Source organism: Trachemys scripta, chromosome 13, assembly GCF_013100865.1.
Source record: "Trachemys scripta elegans isolate TJP31775 chromosome 13, CAS_Tse_1.0, whole genome shotgun sequence".
Lineage (NCBI taxonomy): Eukaryota > Metazoa > Chordata > Testudines > Emydidae > Trachemys > Trachemys scripta.
Genome location: NC_048310.1, coordinates 30,889,716 through 30,902,123, shown reverse-complemented (window position 1 = coordinate 30,902,123; position 12,408 = coordinate 30,889,716). Strand labels below are relative to the sequence as shown.

Sequence of the window (12,408 nt, the reverse complement as noted above, 5' to 3'; positions counted from 1 at the left end):
ATTTATTTACTTTTTAAAATAAATCAACAAGGAATCCAGTTAACTTCAAAATTCTCCTTTGTCCATTTCCTCTATTTCCCTCTCTAATAAGTTCCTTTTTTTAGATTCTGCTAGTTTGATCAATGTAATTTGTCAAGAATTCTTAATCAGCTTTTATTCTGTTGGCACCATATGCCTATACATGGAATCATCTTAAAAGATTTCCAAACCATTTTTTTGCTCCTGAGTGTGATTTTCCAGTTTAATCTCCAGAATCATATTAAATCTTCTCTTGGTATTATCCATGCTAACAATCTGCAAGATTTACTCTTCTTATTATAGAATTATATATGGGATTTACTATAACTTTCTACTTCCATGTTATAATCAACTAATTCATTTTAATAACTGGTTCTGTTTCAAGTGTTTTAACTCTATGTTAAGCACATTTAATTTTTTGATCTTCCATAACTCAAAAACAGTATTTGGACAGTCTGACATGGTCTTATGAGTAAGGTTTAAATAAGCTCAGTTTTAAATATGATACTAATGTGCTCACAGAAACATGCATTAAATATAAGAACTGAGAAAAAAATTAACTAAGTGTTAGAAAGGGAAAATAAAGGCTGTGCACGATAGACATGAAGAATGCATCAGCTGCACAGATGGAAGCACCAATGAACGGGTACGTTTCCATCTTGGTTAACCAGTCAAAGAAAATCAAGGGAAGCCATGCTCAACATTAACAAACTAAGGCACATGAAATTTTGACAAGTACAGAATCAGAAAAAGAGGAGTTACACCAAGCACATAAAATCTGGATCACGTACAGCACATAAAATCTATTTAGTCTTTCAACAAGGCAATGGAATAGAAATTTACTACCATAAAGAGAAGCCCAGAAAAAAGAAGAATGACCTATTACTGAAACTGCAGGAATTACTAGGAGATGCACTGAATTAAAAAAATATAAAACTAAAGCACCAAGAAATGATCAATGAGCATTGCTCCAAAATCAATTAGAAAAAGTAACAAACACACACCTCTGTTTTCTTCCTCTTTGTTGACGAGGTTGATCATCTTGAGGATACGTGAAAATGTCCTGGAAAATGGGTTCATACTTCTTAAAAATTACAGCAGAAACAGTGAAGTTTCTTTCCAGTCTCTCAGTACGTTCTCTGAACTGCAAGGGTAGATTTGCCATGTCTTCCCATTTCTTCATCTTGTTAAAAAACTCAATCAAGCTGAGAACATTTAAAAGATGCGGATGAGGAGTTTATTTTTTATGAAAAATAAACTATAAAAAACATTTTACAACAGAACGCAACATGGTTTACACTTCAACTGTTGACAATGGTATATACAGTTTGATAACATTGCATGATTACAAGCAGGCAAAGACAATTAAAACTCGGAGCACTCATGAACAAAGTTGAGTTCAGACACCTAACAAGAACATTGTACCATTACTTGCTGGTGCTCACAGTGACTTTACACTGCACGTTAGTGGCTTTTTTCCCACATATGCACCATCAGTTGCAGTGGCTCAGACTAGTCTGCATATTAAGCTTCCCCCATTTCCCTGAACCACTTATCTACTTTGGCAGGAAGAAAAAAAAAAAATACCCCTGCACTCTTCACAGTACTAAGGAAAATATACAACCACAGAGGGAAAAGGCAGAACATGACATATGTATCATTTCTGCTATGCTTTTAAATAAGCTACATCAGGGGCTCTCAAACTTCATTATACCTCGACCCCCTTCTGACAACAAAAATTACTACACAACCCCAGGAGGGGGGGGGGCGAAGCCTGAGCCCACCCAAGCCCCACCGCCCCAGGCAGGGGGGGACAAAGCCAAAGCACAAGCCCCACCACCCTGACAGGGGGCCCAAAGCCCAAGGGCTTCAGCCCCAGGTGGGGGGCCTGTAACCTGACCCTGCCACCCAGTGCTGAAGCCCTGGAGTTTCAGCCCTGAGTGATGGGGTTGGGATTTAGCCCCTGGGGTGGGGCTCGGACTTCGGTCTCAGGCCTCAAAGCAAGTCTAACGCCAGCCCTGGAGGCCCCATTAAAATGGGGCCACAACCCACTTCAGGGACCTGACCCAGTTTGTGAACCACTGAGCTACGCTATATTTTTCATTTGCCTTATGGTTTTATTGCCCTTTCTTCCCTGACTTCTAATTGCCTCCCCTCCCCCCCAGCTTGTCTTTTATAGCTGGATTCACCTAAATTTGTATCCTGTGTCTTTACCTTCCTCTACTTCTTTTTGCTTTTTTTAACAAAACTTTTCTGCATTTTATTTAAAATGTCCAACAATATACTTTATCAATTATTATTATATATCTATGGTTTCCTGCTATAATCATTTGTATGTTAGGCTGCTTGATCATCACAATTGCATTACTGATTAACACTGACTCAGCTTAGTCAATAGCTTTAGGAAATAATTTATTTTATTGCTTTTATGGATTTTAAGCATGTGGTAAAAAGGGATTTGTCAAACTATGGTACAGATCTTATCACCTAAGGCGTGTTACAGGCTGAAGTGTGGAGGTGAAATGGAGGTTACATATCTGTAACTGAAGGTTCTTTGAGGTGCATTGTCCCTATCTGTATCCCACAAGTAGATACACAAGTGCATCATGCACCTGAAACTAGAGATTTCTAGCAACCCCCATCTGTAGGTCTGTCCCTGTGCAGTTATTCTCCTTGTGTTCTGAACTGATGATACGGGGGCGGGGCGGACCGATGATTCATCAGTCCCTCTTCTCATCGCAAACCAAATAAGCTTGAAGCAGAGAGGAACGAGGGTGGGTAATAGAATACAGACAGGGATTACCCATCTTGAAGAACCTCCAGTTACAGGTAAAGATCTTCCATTTCTTTTTCAAATGCAGGGCCCTATGTGTATTCCACACATGGGTAATTGTTAAGCAGTCTTCAAACAGGAGAGGGTTCGAGGATACAGTTGGTATAAATGTCTGTAAAAGTACTGTCCCAACAGATGTATCTGCAGAAGAGGATTGGACTAAAGTGTAATATTTTGTGAAGGTCTGGATGGAGCTCCAGATAGCCATCCTACAAATGTCCAGCACAGGTACTTCTCTCAGAGATGCCATTGAGATTGTTTGTGCTCTACTGGAATGGACTCCCACTTCATCTGGGAGAGGAATACGTGCCAACTGATAACAGAACGCTGCAGCCAGAGAGCCACAGAGTCTCTGAGCAGATAATGCTTATCCTCATGATTACTTTGCTATAGCAATAAATAATCTTGGTGATTTCCTGATTGTCTTTCTATCTGCAAAGAAAGCAAGCAAAGCCCATCTGACATCGAGAGAGTAAAGTCTCCTCTCCTCTTTGAAAGTATCAGATTTTGAAAAGGATACTACTGGTAAGTGAATATGCTGATTCATATGAAACGTGGAAATTACCTTGGGGATGAATTTTGGATGAAGTTGAAGGGAAACCTCTAGTATGGCATATGGCATAAGCCATGAGAGCTCCTAGTTCACTTACACTTCTGGCTGATATGATGGCAACTAGGAAGGGGACCTTCATAGAGAAGCAGGACACTGAACGAGTCATCAGTGGTTCAAAGGGTGGTCTGGTAGTACTGATAGTATAAGGCTGAGATCCCACTGATACACTGGTTTCACCGCTGGTGGTAAACGAGTCCTTTCAGGAATCTGATTGTTGTTGGGTATGTAAAAATGGAGTGCCCTTCTACCAAACAGAAGGCACCATCTGCTGCTGGGTGGATCCACAGAAAGCCCTGAAGTCTTCAGGGACAGGAAATAGGAGGAATATCTGCTGATTCTGGGAACAGCTGGTTGAAATTGAAATTAATGGAGATATCCCATCTCCTAGAACTGGAAGGGACCTTGAAAGGTCATTGAGTCCAGCCCCCTGCCTTCACTAGCAGGACCAAGTACTGATTTTGCCCCAGATCCCCAAGTGGCCCCCTCAAGGATTGAGCTCACAACCCTGGGTTTAGCAGGCCAATGCTCAAACCACTGAGCTATCCCTCCCCCCCATTGCATCCAGGCTGAGAAACACCTGCATTGAGCTAAACAGCATTTTCTGGTGGAGTCTTTTCTGCTCGATTGCCAACTACGAATGGCCTACGTCGGGTATCCATCCAACCGCCAGGCCATGAGGTCAAGAGGGTTTGGATTTGGGATGTTAGATTTTGCTGTTCTACTAGCATACCTCAGGTGGCTTGTTCAGGATAACAGGAGAGCCTTGCCTCTGGATAATCAGACTAGTGCTGCTCTGAGGCAGTACAGATGGAATTTTCTTGTTCGCCTGGGAGGCGAACAGATCCCAAGATGGCATTCTCCACTGGGCCAAGATGTCTTTTAGGACATAACTGTGTATCTCCTATTTGTGGTTTGTAGAAAAGTTCCTGCTGAGATTGTGTGCCAGAGCATCCTGCAGATCTGGAAAAAACGGTTACTCACCTTCTCGTAACTGTTGTTCTTTGAGATGTGTTGCTCAGATCGATTCCAATTAGGTGTGTGCTTGCTGTGTGCACAGTGATTGGAAAGTTTTTCCCCTAGCCGTCGGGTCGGCTGTGGAGCCTCCTGGAGTGGCGCCTCCATGGCGCTCAATATATGACCCTGCCGACCTGGCGCCTCCTCAGTTCCTTCTTGACAGTTACTCTGACAGAGGGGAAGGTGGGTGGGTTTGGAATGGATATGAGCAACACATCTCGAAGAACAACAGTTTCGAGAGGGTGAGTAACCATTTTTTCTTCTTCGAGCGATTGCTCATTTAGATTCCAATTAGGTGACTCCCAAGCCTTACCTAGGGGTTGTGGTTGGAGTTATGGAATCATTGATCGGAGCATCGCTCTGCCGAAAGCTGCATCACCTCTGGCATGCCAGATGATGGTGTAATGAGAGGTGAATGTATGTATCAAGGACCAATTTGTTGCCCTGACGATTTCTTGTATCGGGACCTGGGCCAGGAATGTCGCTGATGAGGCCTGAGCACTCGTGGAGTGTGCAGTAAGAGCTAGGGCCAGTATTTTGGCCAGCTCATAGCACGTGAGGATGCATGACGTGACCCAGGAAGATATGGTTTGAGATGAGGCAAGGAGTCCTTTCATCTGGTCTGCTGGTGCTATGAACATCTGGTTCGACTATCTGAATGGCTTAGTGCGCTGGATGTAAAGGCTAGTTCTCACTGAACATCCAGGGAGTGCAGCTTCCACTCATGGCTACTGGCATGAGGTTTAGGATAAAAAACAGGCAGGAAAATGTCCTGACTGGTGTGGAAGTGTGACACCACCTTAGGAAAAAAGGCCGGGTGAGGTCTGAGTTGCACCTTATTGCTGTAGAAAAACGTACAGGATGGATAAGAGGAAAAGTCCTTTAACTCAGACACCCTCCTTGCTGATGTAATGGCGACCAAAAAGGCTACCTTCCACAACAGATAAAGAAGGGAGCAAGTTGCCAACGGTTCAAATGGGGGTCCCCATTAGTCTGGAGAGGACCAGGTTAAGGTCCCACGTGGGGACAGGCTGTCTGATCTGGGGATGTAGCCGTTCCAGACCCTTGAGGGACCCACCAACCATAGGGTTGGCGAAGACAGAACATCCAGATGCTTCCAGGTGGAAAGCCGAGATAGCAGTGAGGTGTATCTTTATGGAGGACGCTGCCAGGCTTTGCTGTTTCAGGGGGGAAACAAGGAGAGCTTGCTAAGCAATTCACCGCAGTTCAAACGATGGCACTGGTGGTAAGAAGGAACTGAGGAGGCACCAGGTCGGCAGGGTCATATATTGAGTGCCAATTCGGTGCCATTACACAGGGCTCCACAGCCAACCCGACGGCTGCTGCTACAGAAAAATCTTTTCGACGACTGTGCACGCACACACCTAATTGGAATCAATATGAGCAATCACTCAAAGAAGATATGTTGCCGGAGTGCGATGTGGTTTCTGACGCACCATTTCCATAACTGGACTGGAATTTATGATGCGTGTCATGGATCTCCTCAAGACAGATCTGGAGTTCGGTCACAACTATCTGGAAAAGTTCCTGGAATTGCCTGTGCTCATTATGCAGGGACAGCAATAATGGAGTGATTGTCTTGTCAGGTGAGGATGATGATATGCCCACCGGAACTGTCAATACTGAAGGATCTGGTTCAATTTCTCTCTCAGTATACTCCAACAGAGCTTAGTGGTATCAGCTAGGACAAAAGGGTGGGTGCAATTCATGCACGGATCTGGGATGTCTAACATATGGATCCCATGAACTGCAGTAGAGCCAATATGAAGGGTCGACTGGCTGGGGAGACACCAAGACACGGTCTATCATTGATCCCCTGGATAGTTGTACGTGGAGGAGGATGGCTCCAATACCTTTTAGAGGTTCCATCTGGGCTTGCCTCCTGTAAGGAAGCAAAGGCTCGTCTAGAACAACGGACACGGCCAACGAGAAGGTAGGCTCATGTTTTACCAGGGAAATAATGTTCTGACTTGTGCGGGGGGGTAGGGGAGAATCCCCTCCCCTCAAAGTGATTTCTTCTGATAATGAAATGTGTCAGAGGAGGACTGGACCAGACAGGAAAGGACATTGTTGTTAGGGCAAAGTGAAAATATCCTCTGGTAAGGTAAACGTTTCAGTCCACCCTGGAGTTTGCGGAGCCCTGGGTGTCAGGACCAACAGATCCAAGACATCCAAGCGCACTATCATCAGCAGATTCCTTGTGGAGTGGGTCAGTACTCTCAATGAGGAGTCCAACATGGAGCTCCCAGTCAGTTCCTGGCATATGACTATCCTTCAGCCTCTAAGTTGGGGCCAGACCAATGGATCCCTCCTCCTTTGCGCCTTTCCCTCTTAGGTCCTCTTAAATCTTATGTCCAAGTCCGTAAGACCCATGCACAAGGATTCACAAGACCTGGAATGAGTTGGGGATCCTTTCTCTTAGAGGCAGATCAGGAAGGGGATCAGTCCTTATGCCCATGAGTATGCCCCTTACTCTTGCAAGAGGCAATGGTTTCTGAGGCTTAGCGGTTTTGGCTTCTGCTCTGGAACTTGTGCTCAGAAAGGTGCCTGGATCTGACTGGGGAGACTATACTAACTAGACTATAAAAAACTCTAAACCACGAAGAATACTAAAAACTACATACAAATATATTTACAAATTCAGAAGAAACAATGTGAAGATTGCTTCGGACTCAGAGGATTCTGAATCAGGCCATGCAGCAGTAAGAAGGAACTGGAGAGTCGTCAATCTGCCCCACTCCTTATATCCTCAGCTTGGAGCACAAGGATAATAACTGCATAGCCACAAAACAACAGACACTACTTAGTAGAAAGCTGCAGTCTCAGGTGCCTGGAGTGTGTGGAATACACACAGGGACTAGAACTCAAAGATGACATCTCTCCACTGTTTGAAGGAGAAAGTGTATGTAAGTGTAAATGTCTCATGTGACTAGCATAATTTAATACATTCACACGTTCATTTGGTTATTAGCACTAAGTACATTAGAATATTCATATTCTTGTCTTGATTATTAAGTATTAAATAGACAGCTCAGCTTTTACTTGATTTCACCAAATAAACCCCCCAAGACACTCCCACACATCACTACCGGTACTACTTTTTATGGGCCGGCTTGTGATTCCTGAGGTTGAAAAGCCAGCCTCAGAGATAGAAAAATACTGTGGTTACAACATGCTAATGATTCAGGTGAATTGTGACTAGATATAAAATCACAACAAAGTCTGTTAAAATGATTTTAACCTTCTGAGTTAAACATCCTCATTCAGAATGATGGAAATTTTTTATTAAAGACAGACAAACTGTCTAACTCATGATAGTGCCTAAGAACAAAGGTCTTGCAATATAACAACACTGTGTGTCAAAATGCAGGAAATAAGAGTGAGTTAAAGATAATTTTCACCTTTCACTCTCAATTTCTAGACATTTGCAGGGGAAATGCACTTACATTTTAACAACATAGTTGCACTTTTGAAAGAAGAAATTACCTCTGTTCTGAACAGCGCAATATTCTTGTTAAGGATACATAGTTTCCCTCGACTGTCCCTCTGCTCACAGTTGGGACTGCTTTTCTGCAAGCCACATATAAGGCACATGCTAGCCAGTGTAGATCATTCCCCTGTGAAATTAAACATTACGCCATTTAAAGGATACACTGACAAGTGTTTCTTTTACTTCAGCTATGCATCCAATATAGAGAAAAAAGCAAAAAATAATCCAGTACATTTCAAGGGAAAGATTGTAAAGCTTAACTCAATTATTCAAAAGCTCTTTCTAGTTATAATGGAATTAAGAAATTTTAAAAATGCTAAAATTAAGTAACATCAAAATTACTAAAGAATCAATTAACTTACACTTACCAATTTTTTGTTAAACCAAATTTTACATGGGGCATTTAGCATGCTTTTTTACTTCTAACAAGAGAAGATTATTTTAAATGTTCCATCACCTTGTGGATATGAAAGCAACTGCTCCTGGCTGCCAGAACATTCTTCTTCCCCAAATGTTCCTAAGGACACTTGTTCATTTTTCCTCAAAGACTAAGAATGAAAGTTTTCAAGTTTGGGCTCTCCAGTCTGGCTGCACCCACGATCAATATAGTTAGAAACTTATATGAAACCAGAACAAGTGTATGTCTATTTCATCAAGGTAACTGAAAGTGTCATACAGATGAGATTCAAGGCATTTTCTAGCAGTGGGCACATATATCCTAGTGTCCTGTCAGAGAATACCTTATTGGTAAGTCTATCATGTCACTCTCAATGTTCCAACTGCCAATATACACTCTGGTGGATACCTCTCTATCAGAGCCATAATTTTCCTGGCCTACAGAAAGATGATGTATTAAGACCAGATAAACCTATTCCTGATAAACATTCAGTACTACAAAAATCAATCAAAACTTGGTAGCAATTTAAATAAAATCCTAAGACCTCAACTGACAAAGTACAAATAAGGGAAATCCTAACTGCATACAGCAGACATCAATTGATAAAACGTGTTATGCAGTAAGCTACTTTTTCTGCTGACAATGAATTGTTTGCAGTGTCATCGTAGCTGTGTTAGTCCCAGGATATTACAAAGACAAGGTGGATGAGTTAATATCTTTTACTGAACAAATTCTGTTCGGTGAAAGAGACAAGCTTTCAAGCTACACAGATTTCTTTTTCAGGGAGATGTTTGAAAACTTCTATCTGACACCAACAGAAGTTGGTTCAAAAAAAAAAAAAATATTAACTCAAACACCTTGTGTCTCTGACACTGAGTTAACATTCAAAATCTGGAATTTTCTAAATTACCAAAAAGTTGATTTTAAATTTGGTGATTTGACCTCCCTGTTCCTTTCCAAATAAATCAGGCTTTTGATGCATGGTAAGAAGACATACATAAAGGTCCTCAAAGGAGGCAGAGTTAAGATTGTATAATGTGGAAAATATCCCATTAACTCAGCTTTTCTTGGTTTTCTAACCTCTGTAGTTTGGTGATTTTTTTTTTTAAACAACTTTCTTATAAGAAGTATGTAATGGAAGCTGGTATAGTATCCTTTGAGTTTGGGAATTAAATTATCATATGCTGGTAGGGCACAAGCAGCACAAGGTGCTGGCTGAGTGCTTGTATCTTAATTCCCACTTTAAATATATTTTTGCATATGAATAAAAAAAAGTTATATTTGCACAGTAAATTATATTTAATTGCCATCCTACTGTATTCAGATATACACATTAACACTTTTCTTTACTGCCATGTTTATTTTTTAACAAAGTTATCAGGTAGAATTATTTTTCAAATACATTTGAATCTCAACTTCGGGGGATCAAATTTAAAAGCTGTGTTTCCAAAAACTGACCACACAAAAGTATGTGCACAATTGTGTGCTAGATCACACATAGAAACTGTGGTTATTATGGTACTGCAGATATTTGTATGCACAATAGGTACCTATTCATGTAGCAATATTTGTGTGTACATATATCAGATTTTCAATCACAGTAGCTGTATAAGCAAACTGGATGTGTATATTTCTGTTGTTAAATCCAGAAACTAGTGTAATATGTGAAATAAAACCTATTTCAACATTTGGTAGAATACCAACACAAAAAAGTACTTTATCTGAATATAATACACGATAGCCGAAAAACATCTTTGCACACATTACTAGTAAATACACTATGGTAGAACCCCATTAGTCCATATGGGAACATACATGGTGAACTACTGAATTCTGAAAACAGCAAGCCAAAGAACCAACAGAAAGACTGAGGATACTGCATCACAGAATGTACTATGTTAACTTACAAAAAACACTTCATACCACCAGCAAATATTCCTTATTTTATAAAAGCAGCAAAGCTTTAGAAATAGTAGACTTCACTTAAACGTCCCACTTTTTAACAAAGGTTTAATAGACGAGAATAAATTTGTATGAGACTCGGTTTAACACATTTTTTGGAATGTTGCAGAAACAGACACATGGCAATTTTGAAGGAATTGGAGAGAAATATCCTGGTTTGCAACTATCTCCGGCAGGAGAACAGTTTGGTTTTTTTCCTCGATTAGGAAAAAAGTTAGAACCTCAGATTAACAAATCACAGGTCAGGGACTCCAACCCCCCTTCCCTCACGGGGCAAACACGAACATCCTTTTGGTGGGTGCGGGGGGGGGAGGGGCGCGAGGACTCCTGCACTGAGGGCTACCGAGCCATTTCCTGACGCTGGGGCGGAGTCTCTGAGGCACAATAAGGGATGCGATTCCCACAGCGTTCCTGGTCCGGACTGTGTCCGTCACAGAGGACGCCCCCCCCCCCCCCCCCCCCCCCCCCCCCCCCCCCCCCCCCCGGCCGCCCCTCACCTCCAGGGTGTAGTTCCGCTTCATGCCCTGGTAGCTGAGCCAGGCCTCGGCCCGGGCGCGCTCGTCCATGTTGAGGCTGCTGCAGAGCTCCTCATAGCGCTGCCGAGTGCCCCACTCCTCCGCCGGCGGGGAGGAGGCGCTGCCCGCGCCCCCCGCCTCGGCCTCCTCCTCCTCTTCGCCCGGCATCCCCTACCCCGTCACTAGAGGGCAACGCCGCCCTGCCTCACACTGCGCCTGCGCCGGCCAGCAGTGGCGTTCGAATCCAAACACCCCGGCGCCGAGCTCCGCCCCCGCCCTCAGCCCCACCCTGCACCCTCATTGGTCTAGCGGGGAGCCGTTACCAATCAACGGGCTCCTTGCAGGCAGGCGCAATTCACTTCGCCCCACGCACCGCCTGCGACGGCGCCTACGTGACGTATCCCAGCAAACCGTGTCACCCCCCCCATCGCATCCCACAGCCAGGCAGCAAAAACTACCACGCCCAGCATGCACTGCGATAGCTCAGGCGGATAGGCCAGGCCCGTTGCTGCGCCGGGGTAGGGTGGCAGCTTCACGCGCTGCCTCTCTGCTAGAGGCCCGCAGCGCCGCCCTGCGGCCCGGCCGGCCAGCCACAGCCAGCAGCCGCCCCCGGGAGCTCTGCCCTGAACTAGCGCGGCTTGGGGCACGTGAACGCGCAGGCCACGTGGCAGCGCCGCTGACGTTTAACACGTATCAAAACTCAGGGCAGGTCTACAGGCAGCTTTCCACCCGAGTCACCTCACGGGTGTTGAATCCCCACCTTCTGTTCTCTCGGTGCGAGCCCGTGGGGATGCTCACTGGGGAATGAAAGTGTTGGGTTTCAATGTGCTCCCAGCCCCAGTTCTCTGTGAGATGGAGGTAGGGTTACCATATTTGCACAGTCAAAAAAAGAGGACTCAGGGGGGAGGGGCCCCGCCCCTGCCCCACCCCCAATCACTCCCTCCCACCCCCTGTCTGCCCCCCTCAGAACCTCCAACTCCCCCCTGCTCCTTGTCCCCTGACTGCCCCCTCCTGGGACCCCTGCCACTAACTGCCCCCCTAGGACCCTACCTGTCCCCTGACTGCCCCAACCCTTATCCACACCCCCACCCCATATTCACACCCCTGCCCCCAGACAGACCCCGGGGACTCCCATGCCCTATCCAACTGCTCCCTGCCCACTGACAAGACCCCCAGAACTCCTAACCCATCCCACCCCCTCTGCTCCCTGCCTGCCTCGACCCCTCTCCACATCCCTGCCCCCGACAGCCCCCCCAGAACTCCCAACCCATTTAACCCCCCCTGCTCCCTGTCCCTGACTGTCCTAACCCCTCTCCACACCCCTCCCCCCCGGCAGCCCCCCCCACACTCCCGACCCTTGCAACCCCCCACTCCCTATCCCCCGACCAGGGCCGGCTTTAACAAGAGCCCAGGAATCGCTGCGCTCCGGCCAGAGTCGCGGGGTTTGAGGCCAGGCCGGAGGTGCTCAGCCGGGGCCGGGCCGGCCATCCTAGGCCAGAGCCACTGGGGTCGGGGCTGGCGCACTCGGCCAGAACCGGAGCCGGA

The 12,408-nt window shown here is 45.1% G+C and overlaps 1 protein-coding gene across 2 annotated transcripts in view; it reads right to left on the bottom strand.

Moving 5' to 3' along the window:
- The window catches only part of RBL2 (RB transcriptional corepressor like 2), a 52,169-nt gene extending 41,046 nt beyond the window's left edge, over nt 1-11,123 (bottom strand). The window contains exons 1-3 of one of the 2 annotated variants that reach the window (XM_034788319.1): nt 10,846-11,123; nt 7,986-8,116; nt 1,023-1,223 (exon numbers count right to left, since the gene is read on the bottom strand). In XM_034788319.1, coding sequence (XP_034644210.1) covers nt 1,023-1,223; nt 7,986-8,116; nt 10,846-11,031 — 518 coding nt within the window. In that variant the 5' untranslated portion in view covers nt 11,032-11,123. Of the gene's footprint in view, nt 1-1,022; nt 1,224-7,985; nt 8,117-8,446; nt 8,593-10,845 lie in introns of those variants that run through there. The other variant, XM_034788320.1, reaches the window with a different exon arrangement.
- Nucleotides 11,124-12,408: the final 1,285 nt, after the last annotated feature.